This window comes from Taudactylus pleione, unplaced genomic scaffold, assembly GCF_031769625.1.
Source record: "Taudactylus pleione unplaced genomic scaffold, aTauple2 ptg000345l, whole genome shotgun sequence".
In the NCBI taxonomy this organism is placed as follows: domain Eukaryota; kingdom Metazoa; phylum Chordata; class Amphibia; order Anura; family Myobatrachidae; genus Taudactylus; species Taudactylus pleione.
In genome coordinates, this window is record NW_028284746.1 from 2,990,172 (window position 1) to 3,010,253 (window position 20,082).

The following is a 20,082-nucleotide window of genomic DNA, read 5'->3' on the forward strand; positions in this document are numbered from 1 at the left end:
GTCTTGATTGGCTCTAGGAGATGCTGATTGTGCATTAACATGGTGGGTAAATGGTGCGTGGTTATACCTGTTAGGATTGTATGGTTCCTGTTGGCTTGTATCATACCATTTTTGTGTACAGGTAGTTGTGCCTTTGTTGTAGTTTGCAGATTCAGACACCTGGTGTGGGGGAGAGTTGTCTCTCATGGGTTACCTGTGTATAGAATTCTCTTGTTTGCAAGTTTGCAGTTCACTGTTGACTAGTTGGTGTGCTGCATAGTGTGTTTGGCTTATTTCACTGACGAAGTCTGAATGCATGCTTTGTACTGATTGAGGTTTGCTACCCATTTTGGATGCTTGATTGACATATTCTGATGTGTGTTGCAAATGAATTCTGTGATCCAAGCTCTGCGTCGCGCACATTGATCCTCCTTATATCAGGGAGTTCTACAGACTCTAAGAACTCTGCTTCAGCTATGGCAGCTGCTGCTTCCTTCTCTGCAGTGAGCTTCTCACTAACTGCTTCTAGGCGTTTTTTCTTCATATCTCTTTCTGCTTCCAGACGTGATCTCTCCATATCTCTTTCTGCATCCAGACATGATCTTTCTGCTTCCAGACGTGATCTCTCCATATCTCTTTCTGCATCCAGACATGATCTTTCTGCTTCCAGACGTGATCTCTCTCTCTATTCCTTTCTCTGCTTCTAAAAGTGATTTTTCTATTTTCAATTGCATCTCTTGTTCAGCAAAGTTCGCCTGCACTTTTGCAGCTTCTGCTTTTGCATGTGCAATTATGGCTGCATTGCTGACAGATAAAGATTTGGAGGAACTAGAGACTTGGGACCTTGGCCCTCATTCAGACCCACTCGCAAGCGGGCGCACGTACGTTAGGCGTACGTACAAAAATATTTAAATTCAATGGCTCGCTCGTATTTTCGTTCGCATCTAAAATTCCTCCCAAAACTCTGACGACCCCTCCTCTAACTAACGAGCGTACGAAATAGCGAGCGTACATCCCCGAAATGGCTTGAAAGGAACGCACGCACAAGTATAAACAGGAAGTGGCCTTGTCAGATGTCGATTACCTGCTCCTTTATTCTGCCTACCTCCATCAATCGTATCATGCCAATCAATGTATCAATTAGCTTAATTGTTTGTTTTTTTCAACACAATGCAAGAAACTTTACTCTTGTCCGTGTTTGTGTTTACCCGCAGAATACATACGGATGAAACATTCGCTTTTATTGTTCCAAAAACATGTGAACCACAATTAAACAATTGTACTATTGCTGTGGATCCCCGCATATTTCCCTGGGTTCATTTCTTTATTTAAATTTGCTTACGCATGTCACTGCATCAAGCCTATCATAACTCTCCAGAGATTTCTGGCCCTGTCGAACACATGACTCATACACTAACCAATAAAATTGCTCCTGTTAATTTCCAAAATACATTAGCCAATCAGAAAATTTTTACACTATCAAAAATGATTTTTAAGAAAAACACCATTGCCATCATGAGAGCCTCCGCATTCACCAGGCGCGAGCTGCTGGTGCTTACGGAGGTCATGGATCGCCGGATCACCAGCCAACCTCAACCCATGACCAACCGGCAGAAGCGCTCCGCGTATGCGGAGGCACGGTCCCGCCTGCGGTCCTTCGGCTCACGCCGCAACATCGGGCAGCTGGAGCGCAGGTGGTCCGACCTGCAACGGCGAACGCCCCGCTTGCTGGCATGCTTTCGCATGCAGATCCTGGCAAGTAAGTGTTATGTATTGTGGTTTTAATGTTTGTGTTTGTGGGGCAAACTGCGTGTGCATGTTTTCCTGTCTGTTCTATTTATTATTTGTACTCATATCTGCGTGTGCATGTTTTCCTGTCTGTTCTATTTATTATTTGTACTCATATCTGCGTGTGCATGTTTTCCTGTCTGTTCTATTTATTATTTGTACTCATATCTGCGTGTGCATGTTTCCCCTCTATTTCTGATTTATTCATTCTACTGCTATTTGGCTTATTTGTTGTTTTTTTTTTTTTTTTTAGTTTTGTTGCCCGGATTTGTCCATAAACTAACCGCAATTTCTTTGTCATATTTTAGGGGGACAGCCAAGACTCCGCCATCACCGTCCGTCCAGACGGCGTTCCCGGCCACTATCCCCAACCCCCAGCCAACACTCCACCCCAAATCTTTCCCCTATTCCCCACTCCTCCCCATCCTTCCCAGACCCTCTCCCGGAAATGTCGGGCCTCCTTCCCCTCCGTCCCACTTCCCCCTCTCCTCCACCCACCCCTCTTCCAATTACCCCCTCCCCGGAGTCTCCTCCCCATTCTTTGGGTAATGACGGATCCTCCGAGGAGGATCATGGAGGTATTTCCGGAGCTCCCGTTTTGTCTCCCGGTATGTATTTTTTTTTTTTTTTTTTTAAAGCACAAACTGTTTGTATGTAAGCATGTGTCGTGCCTTTCTTCGTGTTTTTGTGGCTTGACTTTTGGTGATTTTGAAGGTTTGCCTTTACCTCTTCCTGGTGATTTCAACATACACATATCATACCTGTGGAAATTTGTACCTAGGCCTTGTATTTTTGCCAGCCCCCCCCTTTTTTTTTTTTGGTTTGGGTTTAGGAGTGATTTGGTTGTGTTTTTTTTTTTTAATGTGGATTCCCTATTGTTGTATTAACCCACACACTTTTCTCACCCACAGAGGAACAGAGGCGTCGGCAAGAGGTGGCGGATTGTGTGGGGCAGATGCGCCAACATGTCATCGGCATTCTGGTGGCCCTCGACCGGCTGTCTGGCCTCCTTCGGCAGTAGTTTTTTTATTTTTGTTATATTTTCAAAATAAATTTATTAAGACAAATATACGTTGTGGCTCATTTTTAAAAACCAAAACCAAGATAGTTTAGCATGACATAAGTAGACTGTTCCTGCAAGGATTTCCCTTTTTTAAAAGTTAGATTGTGTTTTGTCTTTGTATGTCAAACAGACACAAGAAACACATAACAGTAACAATGTCATTTCCCTTTTTGGGTGTAGTGTCAATTACATATTTCTACATTTTCCAGGTTCCTAGTTGGTGCGCAAGCTGCTTAGGCCAATCTTACAAATCCCAAGGTTGGGCCAGGCTTCCTTTTGGTGTGGATTGGGAAGCTGAAAACATATTTCAGTTTAGCTCAACTGGCGTCAGTACTGGTTTACCCCTTAGTCAAATGTAACTTGTGTTAACCTGGTTACACTTGCTGTTAACGTCCCAAAAAAGGAAGACCATTTCACTCTCCAAACATTTATTCACAACATAACAGAGAAAACAAAGTGGTCACTCCCAAAAAAAGAACACAGTGATAAATTCAAATACAACACATACCAAGAAATAATTAAATAAAAACAAAAAATCAAGAACTGGTTGACGAAGGACCATGCCAACATGATTCCACAAACATGGCGTTGCGATATGGGTTCCAGAATATATGCCCAAAAGGACCAGATCCAGGTTTGGTAAGGGTAGCAGGAAGTAGTGAGCGTTGGAGTGCCAAAGATTATGTGAACAAACAGAAGATGGTGAGAAAAAAAAAAAAAAATTAGATGTTCGCAAACAAACACAAACACATTAGGTATAAACACTGGAGTTTTGTTCAAACTTACCTAAAAAATCTGGCCACCACATCATCGCGTATGGCCCCCCCACATACTGACCTTCGACCAACCTCGGGGGGGCCATCCTCAGGTAAGGCATCCTCTGGCTGCATTGGGACACCACTCCTTATGGCAATGTTGTGAAATATCCCACACAGGACCACAATTTTAGACACCATATCCGGCACATACATGAGCTCGCCACCAGAGCGGTGGAGGCATCTGAATCGGCCTTTTAAAAGGCCGATACAGCGCTCCACCACTTGCCTGGTGGCTGTAAGTGCGGAATTATACGCACTTTGTGGCCCTGGTGTGGGAGCCAAATAAGGAGTGAGCAGCCAGGACATGCAAGGGTATCCACTGTCTCCTGTGAACAAAAATAGACCACATCAGGAACACTGTGTATCAAGCTTAACATTGTTATGTACTAAAGGTCTCCACTTACCCAGAAGCCACGCATCACCAGCTTGTAGGTTGGTTAATTTCTGCCATATCCCTGATTGCCGGATGACGAAGGAGTCATGAGCACTTCCGGGTAATTTAGCATTCAGGGACAGGATCTGGAGGGAGGCATCACATACCACCATTACATTCAGGGAGTGATAGTGTTTACGGTTTCTAAATATTGCCTCCAGCCGTGCTGGAGGCTGAAGTGGTATGTGAGTACCATCCACAACCCCTATGATGTGTGGGAAGCCAGCTATTTGGTAAAAATTGGCCTTGGCCACACTAAGGGCACCCATATCCAAAGGCATTTTAATAAAATGATGGAGGTGCTTGAAAAGTGCCTCCATCACTGCCCTCAGGATCCGGGAAAAGGAGGATTGGGAGATGCCCGCCACTATTCCCACCGTTGTTTGAAACGATCCTGAGGCACAGAAATGTAACACCGCCATAAATTGCGTCAGTGGTGGTATTGCTGTTGGACTGTCAATTTGCCGCTCAAGATCACTTTCTATTAATGAGAGAGTGTCTATGATGATTTTGGGAGGTAGACGGTAGCGTCTTAAAACCTCATCATCGGGCATTCCAAAAAGGGTGACACGTGTTCGAAATATCTGGGGCCTTGCATGCCTACGATGCCTACGCCTGGGACGAGTTTGAGGTTGGTCGTCTTCCGGGAGCAGGGCCAGAACAATTCGCCCCAGATCTACCTGAAATTCAAAGTTTACAATGTAAGGCTTTTGAGCCACCCCAAAAGTAACAAAAAACAACTTAGCTTTCTGATACCATCCATAGCTGCTTACATGCCGGGGTATTGTCATGATACGTATAAACTGTAAAAAAGCCAAAAATGAGACATCAAAAATTTAGAGGGTGAATTTTTGTTTTTCAAATTGTTGCAAGCCAACACATAAAATAGGCGAAACACACATTTGGCCATCGATGAAAACGACATTGCACACCGTACGTCAAATAGGGTTCAAATGGACCCCAAAAATGGAAAAGGGAAAAGCAAAACTGGTTTACATGATGAATAAGCCGCCAAAAATGCGTTAATTAGTTCGCAAATGCAAGTCACTACACCAACAGTCAAAAATGCGTTAATTAGTTCGCAAATGCAAGTCACTACACCAACAGTCAAAAATGCGTTAATTAGTTCGCAAATGCAAGTCACTACACCAACAGTCAAAAATGCGGTAATTAATTCGCAAATGCAAGTCACTACACCAACAGTCAAAAATGCGGTAATTAGTTCGCAAATGCAAGTCACTACACCAACAGTCAAAAATGCGGTAATTAATTCGCAAATGCAAGTCACTACACCAACAGTCAAAAATGCGGTAATTAGTTCGCAAATGCAAGTCACTACACCAACAGTCAAAAATGCGGTAATTAGTTCGCAAATGCAAGAAAAAAAATGGACTTACCCAACTCGAATATATAAGATTTCCAAAAAAAAGGTCTTTGGGTCCGAAAGCCAAAACAAACTAAAAAAGATGAAATTAGTGTTACAAAAAAATAGCTAACCAAAAAACAGAAGTAGACACCAATTGGCCACAAATTAGACTGCACAAAACTTACCAAATCAGGAAAGGATGTGGAAAAAAGCAAAAAAATGCGAACGGAAAACCAAAACAACTGTAGCAAAACCAAACAAAAAACCAACTCTGCCAAATCCTCCAACCGCAAACAACCAAATCCAAACAACTTAACCGCCAACAATCCAACAACCCAACCTCGACTCCACACACACCAAGCCATAAATAGTGTTTATTTTCCCGCACAAATTAAGGATGAATCATAGGGACGCACAATCAATGATGCGGCCGCAAACAAAGGACGCATGTATAAATACGTCACGAAATCACATTGAATTTCTGGTTGATTTCATTCTGGAAGCAGAGACATGGCTTCAGACCAGGGAAACAATGGCCAAAAATCCGGCGGTAAGGCCTTCATGCATTTTGTCTCAATGATTATTTTAAAACAAATATATTGGTCAAGTTGTGAAGTGGCTAAATCTGCATATTTACCCAAATAGGTGAGGAGGATGACATGGAAGAGACTGCTGGCCCCAGTCAACCCGCCAAAGCTGCCAAAAAAAAAAGGCAGCCACATTTCACAAGCAAGGAGATGGAGGTTTTGATCCAGAAGTGCGTTGACATCCTGCCCCAGGCAGCCAGGAATATGAGCCAAAGCCAGAAGTGGAGAATGTGGGAGGAGGTCGCCGTTGCTGTCAATAGGGTGGGTGATTATGTCCGTCTAGCCCGGGATGTCAAACGGCGGTAAGTAAACACTTTCCCATCCTATAAACAAACCCCATTGTAAAAAAAAGGATAATGGGTCCAATTTCATTCCACAGATGGGCAGACTTCAAATATCGTCTCAAGCAAAAACTTGCCGACAGGGCTAGGCATGCAAGGGGGACAGGTGGGGGTCCCACCCCTGTGTCATTGGAGTTGACAGACTTAGAAGAGCTGGCACAGGGGTGTGTGCAGGCTGTGGAGGTGTTTGGCGTGTCCAACATGGATACGGACATGCCAGACTTTGCGGCTCCTCATGTTGGCCAAGGTAAGTCTTGTGATGTCACCAACTCTGAAATGCTATTGTGCCAATATGTAGATTCTAATGTGAGTCTTTTCGCAATTTTCCTAACAGAGACAGAGGCGGATGAGTCTGCTCCAGAGGGGAGCCTTGGCCGCAGAATTTCTGCTGGCTCTGCAGGGGAGGAACCAGTACATCCGGCTGAGGACCCTGCAGAAGCCAGTCCAGGGCGTGCCCCCTCGCAGGCAGTGGGCCTCCTCACAGAACTCAATTTTAAATCGGATTGCCATACGGAGATTCTGCAGAGGATGGACGCCAGTCTGATACGGGTGGCTGAGGCCCTGGAGCAAAATGCTGCGGCCAACGTGACCATTGGTCAGGCCCTGGCGGAAAATACCAGGGCAAACATCCGCATCGCCGATGCCCTGGAGCAGCTCGTTCGCCAGCACATGGTGGAGCCGACCTCCCTTCCTGCCGGAACATCCGGATCCTACACCTCTGGCACAACATCAGCCAATCCTCCAAATGTGCCTAGCCCTGTGCCTAGTCCAGAGGCCACAACATCTGCCTCTGGACAGGCCAGCCCGATGGCATCCCGGACCCGGTCTGGCGCCCACCCTCACCCAGCCAAACGGGCGAGAAAACGGTGACAGCAATGGCGACTTTTCCCACACTCCTTCTGTGCTTGGCTCATATTCCTTTCTGGTCAAAACTTCCCTCTCCTTTCTTGTGAAATGTTTTTAAATTTTGTATTTACGCTTATGTTAGCAGTTATGGTTTTTTTTTTTTTTTTTAACAAATATCTTTGCCACAAAAAAAGGCAACAAAATATTAGGCCAATTTGTTTGTGTTTAAACAATAAATTTCAAACAAAAAACTGAGATTGTATTGTGACATTATTGTACAAATGGGTTACATTTAATCCTGGCCCTAAAGGCAAAAACTGACCCTCTTAAAAAAAAAAAAAGGCCTCTTTAAGGAACGTTTAAAAAATCACATAGCGATGCAAATTCCACAGTAAACCAAAAAAAAGGGGAGCTAATTAAAACATGATGACATTATTGTTACAATAGGCCATAACCAACAAATTGTGGCCAAAATAAAACACCAAAAATGTACGCTAATTGATTGTGTAATCATGACATTAGCAGCTCTGATTTCCACCTGCGTACGCTTTTGTGCTATCCCAATAAACTGCTTTCCAAACACATACCAAGCCGGTTTTCAATCCAACACTAATTACTTTACTGACCAGCCGCGATTAATCGCAGCACCATCGTTGAGTCCCGGGACGGAGGAGAAGGCCATCGCCAATGTGGTCGAGTAATCCTGACCCTAAGCTGTGCGAGCATTTTGAAGGGAAAGCGGATGTTCCAGTGACGTATGAGACGGTCCGAACACATTTGACGTTCGCATCTGCTAATGTATGTACGCCCCAAAAACGCCTCGCCACGCCTGCGTTTTTTCATCTCCACCCCCGTCAACACCCAAAAACGCCCTGTTCTGTCAATCACATTTGACATGTCACTTCCTGTACGCTATTTTAGGAACGAGAGAAAAAAAACTCGCAATCTGCCGTACGCACATGCGCAGTGTAACACCGACGCATGCGCGGTTAGTCAACATCGGAACGCAATGAGCGTACTGTTGTTAACGTGCGGCTCTGAATGAGGGCCCTTGTTTTGTATGAAGATGTCATTTTCTGTGACATAATGATGGAATGGAAATGCTTGACTGTGTAGAGGCTGCTGTATTGCAATGTGCAGGTAACTGAGTTGACACTGTAGCAGGTCTCTGAGTAGTCAGGGTCTTGGGACTGTTGTTAGGCTGTTTGACTGTGCAGGGACTGTTGTCTTGCCATATGCAGGTGGCTGTACTGACAGTGTGAAATTCCTGTGTAGTTAATGGCGGTACTCCTATTGCTGAGCTGCCACGTTTAGACTGTATAGAAACTCTTGTGCTTTCATATGCAGATAGCTCTGGCTGGCAGTATAACAGATCTGTGAGTCAGTATGTGTCCCACTTGCTGACAAAGTTGCTGATGAAGTCAGATATATGCATCACACTCTGACAGCCCAATGTTTTACTGTTCTGCCCCTCACTAAGTGTCTGACAAATTTGAAGCAGATAGCATAACCAATACTCTATCTTATAATAATCCAGTCAGATGTGGTCTGAAGAATGGAATTTATTACTCAATAGAGGAACTTATATGAATGTGAGTGTGCGGTAAAACTGTAAATGTAAACAATAAAAGGCAATTACAATATGCACATGGAAATGCAAGGCAAACATTTACATAACATGGAATATGCAAACAGCATGAAGCTATACAGTAAGGAAAGCATAGGCTGCAGTGTGACATAGTACAGCTAACATACATAACTGACTAAGCAGATCTATGATGGAACAGTTGAAGCTTAGAAACTCACCATTGGATGCTATACCAGGTTGAGCATATGAAGAGATGTCTGTCTAGGACCATGTGTGTGGAGGAAATGGCTGCTTACAGCTCCTTTAGCCCTGAATGCATTGCTAGAATGCTAAGGCATCTTAGGAAGGACAAAATAGATCAGATTTAAGATGCTACTGTCCTGACCACTAGGTGGGGCTGCTAATATGAATTAATGTGACATAAACCCTATGCTGAAGGCATGACATGCATGGTTCAAGTGTGTAGTAACAAATAGCAACTAATCAGCAATACTTAACCAGTTTTATTGCCTTATTTTTATTGCAGTGCAGAACTTTTTCTGAAAAGAATTTTAATAACTGTTTTTATACTTTCCTGTCGTCATTTTGTGAATACATGAACACGTCATTCCGCAAATCAGTGTTTCATAAAAAGCTTGGCGTACCATGTAATTTCCACACCTTTTCCTTGGCAGCTGGAAGATAATACTCGATGTACAGTAATATTCTGCAAAACCATACAAAGCTAATTCTACATAATTTTACCTTGTTACATATTTCCGACACTACAACTGTGATCAGTTCTTTCTTGCTGAGGTGTTAACAATAGTGACATTCAATTAATGCTGTTTTTTTCTTATTGCATAAATGCCCCTTGCCTTCCCACAAATTACATTTCTAGAAAGTAATTTTGTTTTTTTTTAAATGTATTTCCATTTGTTATTCAGAGAATGGAAAGTAGTAACACATACTGTAGTTAGTGCATGATGAAAATGCAGTAGTGAAATAAATTCACCCAAAACTGAATAAGCCATATATGGACTGAGGGGCTCTAAACAGTTCCCGAACACCGGAATCTCGAATGTCCGGACCCCGCAGGTTCCCCGGGGACAAGGGGGTTCAGTTTAGGCACCCTCGGGAGTAGATTACGGTTAGAGTTAGGCACCCCCCTGGAGGGTTAGGTTTAGTCACCACCGGGGGGGTAAGGCACTAGGTGGGGAGGTTAGGGTTAGGAACCAAAGAGGGAGGGTTAGGGGGGGGGAGAGGGGTAGATATAGTAGACTTTTCAGCCGCTGGTATTTCATACCCATTCCCATTGATTTATAGAAATGACAAATTGAGTATAAAGAGTGGCTGAAAAAGCATTGCTGACAATCAGCAAGACATAAAGGTAAGATATAATACAGGTGCATAACCTTCATGAACTGGATTGTGAAAAAAAAACACCCTTGCCCCTTACTGGGCCAGACTGAATGTTTCTAATGGAAATGCGCAGGTCCCCTCTAAAGAACAGAATATCCTGCCTTACAAGGAGATGTGCCTCACATTCCTAAAACTATAACTATTGCTACCAATGTTCAGGTTCAAAAGAAACTGCGCCCAAATGACCTAAAACAACCATCTACCTGAAAGAAAACAAATGATCCAAGAACAAAGACAAAACATCATCACTCAAATAGATGCCATCAATGCCTATACAAAACCCACAGCACAAATGAGTAGATAAAATATAGCAACACCATCAAGATGATCTTCAAACTTAGCCACCAAGGAATTAACCTACTGTATATCCACGGCCAGTTGATGACAACAGGACCATGTGGACACCTCCAAATCAGCCTTGGAACATTGTCAGACCAGACAATGTACACACCCATCCACTGAAGCTGGATCATAATCAGGTCATACTTAATGTAAAGGATGAGGTATATGTCTTGGCATTTGCCAAATTCATTGCTTACTATGTAATGACCACCTACCAGCAAACTATTCCTGAACACCAAACCTATAAATAGGCTTGCATCTCAGTAGAGAGTTGGCTAGATGAGCTGAGCGGGTGATATTCGGCTCAAATAATGAACTACAAACCACACTTCTTCCCAGGCAGCAATTAAAGCTGTAAAAACAAACAACCTAAAGGTTAACAAGGGAATAAAAACCACAAAAATTAGCAAACAAAACACCAACTGAGACACAAAATAAGCAACACAGCAAATACAGGAGAGGTGAGGAGGTACCAACAGCCATTCAGACCCCCTTTAGGAGTACGTTTGGCAAATCCCTTCAAGGCTTCCACCAAAACAATGGCAGGCAAACAAAGTCCTGGGTTACCCCTTTCAGGAAGTGCAAACAATTGAAGGCACTTCAGCAACAGAGCGCACATAGGACTAGTTGGTCAGACAGTTCCAAGTAGAGCCTAGAAAAGAATGCAGTGCCCGTCAATGCTGAGAACATTGCAGCCTTCAACCACCCACTTGAAAAGGAACCCCACATAAAGAATACTAGGCACTGCAGAGAAGACTTACATGCGCAGTCCTGATGGGAAAGGAACAGCTCCCAATCAATTAATGCAAGGTCTATGATGCCAATCCTTCTCTGCTGTCTTGATTATCTGCCATATATATGCTAGCCACTGGAACAAATTCATGATAACTAGCCAATTGCAATAGCACATCAGCAACACCATTTTCCACCCCAGGAACGCAAGGAGTCTGGAATACATTGTTCTACTCCAAGCAGCAGAGAACCAAATGTCAAAATGTCACACAACAGGGCCTGGTGCCCCATTACCGGGTCTGGTGGTATCACCTTACTACCACCTGTACCCCAGCTGTACATCTGTGGCATCCCTAAGACGTGTGGTCACTCATTTGTAAATGTGCAGTTCCTGCTGTTCTGCATCATGGGGGCTGCCATCTTAGACGGTATCATATGATCTGTTCTGACAAACCAGTTTCCAGCAACTCCAGTCACATGATTCATCCAGCCTTTCAGTGCTATAGGAGTCATATTTAAACCAGGAACTGCTGGCAGCACATTACCAGAACAACATCTCTCTCAGGCTCAGTACCCTGGCTCACATTTTAGTACCTGCTACTGTATTGCTTCATAATATTCTGCTCCAGTGCTAATCAGAAAACCTGCTCCAGTATTGATTCACAGCACTCTGCCTCAGTGTGTTACAGCACAACTGCTCCAGTAATTGCTTTTCAACATGTATCTCCTGTATAATCTAGCAAACCTCATCCAGTATTTGCTTCACAGTACTCTGTCCAGTCTGTACCAATTATCTGCTTCAGCCAGTTCATTTACTGCAGCAGTATTGCTTCCCAGCATTCAGGCCTGATACACTCCTGCAGCCTGCTTCCATTATGCAAAAGCGCCCAGTACCAGTATCACAGCCTGCTTCAGTTGTGCTTCCAGCACTTAGTTCCAATGTATTATTGCAGTCTGTTCCAGATATAGGCTATCTTGAATTGATAGTCGGCACCTGGTCTCAGTATATGTTTATGGGCTGAATGATCCTCGAGTCATGCCGCAGTGAGGACCACAGTTCAATTGCTACCACTATCAAAAACTATTTAATCAGGAGCAGGTTGATCAAAGAGGCCATAGTGAGAGGGCAATATGTCACAGTGATGAAATCCTCCTAGAAGGGGTATCACATCACATACAGTACCATAGGGGACAACACATCACAGCGTCTAAAATGTTGCACCGTCTGTAAACTCTTGCACCAGCATGGGGGATAGCAAGTTGCTCCACTTTGAAGAATGGGGTTGAAAACTTCTGTACATGAGTAGCCTTGCTCAAACCACCTGGCCTCACACAAGGGAAGCAGTTGGGAAGCCGATGGACAGAATCCTGACTGCCGGCTTCCCGACAGTCAAATTCTGGCAAGGGTTAAATGACAGGCGTCGAAAGCCCGATGCCTGTCATTTTCCCTACGCTGGGAGCCCGACACCCGGCTTACCGATCGAAGGTAAGCCAGGTGCGGACAACCACGTGGGGGAGAGTTAGGTTTAGGGTTCCTGGGGGGGACTTAGGGTTAGGCCCCCCCCGGGAGTTTAGGTTTAGGCTAGGGGAAGGGAGGGTTAGGCACCCCCGGGGGGAGGTTAGGGTTAGGCACCTCCCCCGGGGACTTAGGCTTAGGTGGCAGGGAAGAGGGGTTAGGTTTAGGCACTTAGAGGGGGGGTTAGGGTTAGGCACTTGGGGGGTGGTTAGGGTTAGGCACCCCTAAGGGAGGGTTAACTTTCGACGATCAGGATTTTCACTGCTGCCGAGATGGCGCTGTCGGGATTTGAACCACCGGCCATGCGGCCGGGGGAAAATCATACTGAATCCCACACAAGTGCTGGGGAGGGGAAGTGCAAGAATGAGCATGGAACAGCAGCACCCTTAATGACAGAGTGGGCCTGATCTGAAAAGGGCCACCATAGCACTGGGATTGGGAAATTACAGGCTCATACAGAGCCCCAGTTTTGACCCTGGTCCCTTGACCCAGCACAAGGGGGAACACGGTGCAATTGTGCAGCAATGGTAACCGAGGGGCAGTAGGCAGGCAGAGGGAGTTGGGTAGAAGGTCTAGCAGGGAGTCTCCCGCAACTTCCGGGAAGGTAGGCAACCCTGCATTACCCCCCATATTTTAGTATTACCTATCATAAACTGTACCTAACCACATCCCTACACTCCATACCCTTACTAACCTGTTGGAGATCTCATCTGCTGAATCTGTTCCTCTCCTGCTGCAGCCACACAGCAATGCCCAGGAACAGGAAGCCACTGCCTGTCAGGCGGGTCCTGCTGAGGCTGCTTCTGTCAGTGAGGAGGCGGTGTCATGCACATGCAGGGATCATGCAGCCTATTGCTGCAGAACATTGACCCAGGGAGAGGAAAACTGTGTGCTGACCCTGCACCCTCCCTGGTCTTCCTCTTGTTCTGCAATTATAGATTCCCCACTGTCACCCCCCCCCCCTCCTCCCATGCTGCACCCCTGAAAGAACAAAACTGAATTAAGCAGGCATATTTAAATTAAATGAGAAAGCAGTTTTTTTTTTTTTTTATATTTGGTGAAATCACCTTTTTTATTTGTAATTACTAAAAATCGCTGCTTAATGGATTTGTTTTTCTTTTGAAAAAGTTTTGGAAAACTGACCTTTGATAGTTACTAAAGAAAGATTCTAAGAAAGTCAATAACTACTGACATGTGTTCTTTAGTTATACCCACAGTAAGCTACGTGTATCTATTTACACGTTAGAAAACAAAAGCTTAGCATCATTCTACGTTGTCTTTTGTTCTGCATCATTGCATACATTTCCAAGTTTTGCATAGAAAATCTGCTGCTTACTATCAGCCTTAGGGCCATATTCAATTAGAGGCGAAAAGTCCGTTATCGGCAATAATTTATCGCCGATGACGTCATTTTCGCCTGTTTCACTTATCCCCATATTCAATTACAAAGACTTTTTTACAGGTGTGAAAATTCTTTGTAAAAAAACAAGATATGTTTTCTCCACTGCAGAAGTGGCGAAAAAAGTGCAGAATTGGGATTTGTGGGTGCAGAATAAAAAAAATAGCCTGCAGCCTTTGGAATGTCCCCTTAATGTAATCTGTGTCAAAATGTTTTTAAAAAATTCCTTAGGACACGCCAAAAAAGTTACTTCAAATTTGGGTGGCGAAAATAAAATGTAGGGGAACAAATTTAAAAACTAGAGGTCCCCATGTATGCGGCAGGTGTTTCCTAGAATACGGGTGAATTTTAAAAAAATCACTTAAGGGACATAAAAATATGCGGGCATATATATGGGCATAGTTATTTTAAAAAAAAAAAGGTAAATGCTATTCTTCGCCACTTCTTCTAAAGCCGAATTTATGCATCTGCTGCGGCTATTTAAAAACCCAAATCACCTTCAGCAGGTCAAATCAGGGGTACCCATAGTGATCCCCCATGTCAGACCATTTTCTAGGGGGTGACAGGCTGATTTCCCCAAAAACTGACAGGACTTTTCGAAACTTACCTTTCCGCCGGGTCCCGTTTTCGCTGGATCCTAATTGAATACGGGGATAAGCCGGCACACACCCCATACTTTTCGCCTCAAATTGAATATGGCCCTTAATTGGATACAAGATAACGTGCAGGTTTTTGCACTTGGTTTCTTGATTGATTGCTATGGGCAACATCTCCACTTCTAAAAACCTGCACTTTAGTAAATATAACCCCTATGCACCTATGTGTATAATGCACATACAGACTCATGGCAAACAGGGCAATCACCAAACTAATGTTCATCAAAAGATTTAGGGCCTGATTCAGACCCGGTCGCAAGCGCTGAGCGCTCACAACCGGGTCGATGGTGGCCCAGAGCGCATGCGCGTGACGGAGCCGGCTCCATCGTGCGCATGCACGAGACCCGGATAGCGACGGGCAATCCGTCGCTCCAGGTCTCGTACCAAAGGGGACGTGCTGTCGATGTTGAGTGACAGCACACCCCCTTTGGTGGGCGGGCCCGGGGGGGTGGCTGCCCAGACGGAGGCGTTCCCATGAGAACGCCTACCGTCTGGGGGCGGCCCCACTGACATCAGAGCTTGCAGAGAGCTTGCAGCCACAAGGGTCTCGTCGCAAGCCCGATGATCGCGGAGGTCTTGACCATCGCGACCATCATCATGGCCGCTTGCTATAGCTGTGGGTGGTCACCCACAGCTATGCGAGCGGCCAGGAGGCCGTTCTAAAAAAAAAAAAAAAAAGACCGGCCCTGATACAGAGCGAGCGCTCTGTCAGAGCGTCTGGCTCTGAATGAGGTCCTTAATCCATCAATGCCATCTCACAAGTGTGCAGAAAGCAGTCGACGTGCCAGTCCTAGTGAGGACCTTAATCATGGCATACAGTAAGTCTGGCATGTGCCCTGTTTCTCCATGTATATATTTTCATACTGGAAATATGGTCCTTTCTCCTTCTGCTTCAGGATGCACCCCTGTCTGCTGTTGGACACATGACTGAGGGCTAGATTCCATTCGTTATTGGATAACACATAAAGAGTTAATAACTATTATCTACAGAATGCAAATTCTGAGCCTGGTCGTAAGAGCATTTAAGCCATGTAAAAATATAATACATGGGTAATTGGTCACACTGCACATGCCCACAACTTGAGTCCGAGCTTTCACTTGAATACATTTTAGACTTACAGTACTTTGCACCTGACAATACCAAACAGGGACCATGGGCTTAATTCATAGATGTACGCAAACCCGATGTCACTGGTCCGTGCATGCAGATCAGTGTCAGCAAGATGAATGACATGCTGCGGGTATTTGGGGGTGGCGACGGGGATCGTTTTGAAATGCAGATTTCCATGCTCCAGCAGAGGAATTACAGCGGCCATTAGGCTTACACAGATGGCCGATGGTGAGCCAATGCCACGTCTTCAGATACAGTATTCGGATCTGCAATGCCAGCAGGAGGCATCTTTTGACTTCAGGCGCCTCCTGCGGCATTACCATATTTTAAGTATACAACTCTGAATCAGGCCCAAAGCATACTTGCCTACCCTCCCGATTTGGCTGGGAGCCTCCTGAAAATCATGTACCGCTCCCAGGCCCCCTGGAAAGGCAGGCAAGCCTCCTGGCAGCTGCCGACCCCTCCTGCTCCCCCCCGTGATTGTATGAGAATCCCCTGCAGCAGGTGACGTGATTCACACCAAATCGCGTCATTTTAGCCCCGCCCCCTGCTCCACAATGCCATAAAGTGCGGTGTTGTGTAGCAGGGGCGTGGCCAAAAATGACGCAATCACATGACTACGCCCCCGCTCCGCTCACAAATGCCGGCTACGCCCCCAATGTTGCCGATCTCTCTGCCCTCTCGGAAGGGGCAGCCAGAATGTTGGCACATACTTGCCGACAATCAGCTCCAGCCTTCTGGGAGGGAGCTGATTGTCGGCTAATAGCAGGGGGCGGGGCTGGCCTAATATACTGTATTATGAAACTTGAAAGCAGGAGGAATTTGTTTATATTCTGATCAAAACATTCATGCTTGCAGCCCAGCGTACAGCAATACATGACACAACATTCTGCTCTCTGCAACCATTAATGTTGACAGTCACATATACCCAAGAAGAAATGCAATCAGTGAGAGCTGGCAAGTACAGTACATTGTGACATTACAGTTTCAAAACATTCCATCATGAAATGCATAATTGAGTTAGTGTAGTAAAACAATATTTCAGAATGCACAGTACAGTAAAATCACTTCATGTAGGCGATATATGAATTATTCCTAGGTTAGATAACTTTTTGCAGGTGTCCTCAAGTTATTACAATTTTTCTAACTCATTAAAGTTGATGGAAAGAAAACATTGATTCCCCAAACTCGGCCTTCAAGGCACCCTGATACACCTTTTACACCAGAGCTAAAACCCGGGTTATTGCAGGGTTAACCTGGGTTGCTGCTAGGTGTAAAAGGGGATAGGGTTGGATTCCCAGGTCGAATGACCCGGCAAGCCAACCCAGGTAACTTGCAGGGTTTTACATGGGATCAACCCGTAAAACCCTGCAGTGTAAACGAGAACCCTGGGTCTTTCGATCTGAGTCTGATTTATAGAATGGGGAATTCCAAATTTCTCTCATATCAAAGCGCTGGGAGAAGTGTCCCAGTGCACCCGTGTATAATCCGGATCGGCGCCGCAGTAGAAAAGGTCTGTCCTGGGTCTGACCCGTTTTGGAATTGTGTCCCAAATCTCAGGTCAGACCTAGGATTTAGGTGTAAAATCAGTATGACATTACAAGATTTAAGCATAGGTGATTAATTGGTACCTAAGGCCAGCTACACACCTGAGCGACTTGTAATTGGACCGATCCATATCCAATTTCACTTGAGATCAGAACATATGATGATGAGCATATACACTGTCCAATATCGCATATGATCTAGCTATATATTATACCGTCAGATCGTATATATGATTTATCGTTTCTACAATACACACTAGAACAACTGTCCATAGGATCCCCTGGAAATTAGAATAAAATTGGAATGACAAATCATCTGGTCGTCCGGTTGGCTGTACACACTGCACGATTGGCACCATATCGCATGTAATATCTTCCGATTGTCCGTGCGGACCCATACCCGATTGTTGGAATCCCGACATCGGCATCCTGGCAGAGGAGGAAATCCCGATCGTCCTAAGGTAAGTATTTCTACCCCCTAACCCTCCCTTAGGGGTGCCTAACCCTAACCTTCCCCCCAGTGCCTAACCCTAATCCCCCTTCTAAGTGCCTAAACCTAACCCCCCTTCCCCGCCGCCTAAACCTAAGTCCCCCGGGGGGTGCCTAACCCTAAGTCCACCCCGGGGGTGCCTAACCCTAAATCTCCCTTCCCGTAGCCTAAATCTAAACTCTGGGTGGGGGGGGTGCCTAACCCTAAGTCCCCCCCGGGAACCCTAAACCTAATCCTCCCCCCCCGCGGCTATCCGCGCTCAGCGCCCCTTTGATCGGGATGCCGGGGGCCGGTCTCCCGGCGTCGGTAAAATGACAGGCTGTCCTTTAGCCCTCGCTGGGATCTGTAACCCGGCTGTCCGGATTAGGTCCGCCGGCTTCCCGACCGCATACCGTCCGTGCAGCATAGGTGACCGGAAGATGTCGCATACGACCAGCGGGAACGCGCAATAGTGCGTACGCACTAGCCGATATACATGATTTGTTGTGAATATACGGCAAATTTTGACGATATTGTCCTGGTTTGTACCCAGCCTTAGTCATTTTGATTCAAGTATCTGTGCTCAATTATTGATATTCTTGAAACCTGGATTGTTAAGGTGCCTTGAGAATGGAGTTTGGGAAACACTGATTTATCCTATATTTAATGCACTTTTCAGGCATTAATTAGCAATTAAGAAAAAAAACATTACTATAAAAAAAGATTTGAACAAAGTCAAACCAAAAGAGGTATCACAATTTTTTTTTTTTAATATCAGTACAAAGTACAGTTAATTATTGACTGTCTTGTCTTTAAACTGCCAGAAAAGTCTCCAATACTGTATCTGTCTTAATAAACTATAGGAAGTACCTTTGTCATTTGTTCCTCTATTGATGAAGTATCAGATTATTTGTGCTTTACAGATGATCTACCTGTCAGTGATTCCAAATAACCAGAGACAAAAAACTTTGAATTATAAATATTAAGGTCATTATCTTACCTAAGAGACAACATGTAATCATGTTTATAGGGAAAATAGTTTCCTGGTTCACTGCAGCAATATTTTAAGTCCACAAATCCGCAGCAGTATATCAAGTCTATAGTGTCTTCTTTCCGCGGACACCCAAAGCCCTCCACAAATGTGTTATTGGAGGTGCTGTAGCTTTCACAAATGTCAGGCAGGTTCCTTGTCATACTGAGAGGACAGATGCTTTCCGTGTGGTCTCCCAGATTTCAGGTGGAGCTGACTGTGCAGGTTCCTGCTACCTTTTCTCCCTCTGAATCCACTGTGCAAGTCTTGCAGTCATTATAGCTTTATATACTTTCAGGACAATATGAGTAATTCTTAAATCAGCTTGTTAGTGCCATCTGCTGTCCATTTTAGCTTCCTGTGCATATTATGGATGGCATAGAGATATCCCAATAATCTTTATTAAACATTTTTTTTGGGACAAGAAATTCTACACTGGGGTGCAAGCAGATTTGTAGAACTTTAGATTTAATCTTTTAACTGACTTTGTAGTTTTATCTTGCAAACTATTGCTGTTCTAACTTGCAAGAGAATGCTAATCCCTTTACAGACACAGGGGTCTAGTTACTAAGCAGTGTTAGGAGACAGAGTGAAAAGTGATAAGTCTGTGATAAGGTGCCAGCCAATCAGCTCCCAACTGTCATTTTTCAAACTCAGCCTGTGAGATGACAGTTGGGAGCTGATTGGCTGGCACCTTATCACAGACTTATCACTTTTCACTCTGTCTAACACTGCTTAGTAACTAGACCCCACAGTGATATATTTAGCAGTCAATACCTTTCACTATATTTATTATTTAGACCCGGGTTGGGTACAGGATCCCAGCGGTCGGGATGCCGGCGCTTAGAATACCAAAGCCTGCAGGTAAGTCCCCTTACCCTAACACTGCCCCTAACCCACCAAACCATCCCCCTCCTGCAGCCTAACCCTAAACCTTTCCCTAACCCTAATACTTACCGTTGCGATGCCGGCAGTGGGCTTTCTGGTGCTGGGATTCCAACTGCTGTTGGGATTCCGGTGCTGGTATTCTGAGCACCAGTATCCCGACGACCGGGATAGTAACTACATCC

The 20,082-nt window shown here is 44.9% G+C and overlaps 1 protein-coding gene across 1 annotated transcript in view; it reads right to left on the bottom strand.

The window, feature by feature from the left end:
• The window catches only part of SHISAL2B (shisa like 2B), a 92,586-nt gene extending 73,337 nt beyond the window's left edge, over positions 1–19,249 (bottom strand). Inside the window, exon 1 of the mRNA XM_088444035.1 lies at positions 18,983–19,249. Within this exon, the coding sequence (XP_088300161.1) occupies positions 18,983–19,176 (194 nt within the window). The 5' untranslated portion in view covers positions 19,177–19,249. The remainder of the gene's footprint in view (positions 1–18,982) is intronic.
• Positions 19,250–20,082: the final 833 nt, after the last annotated feature.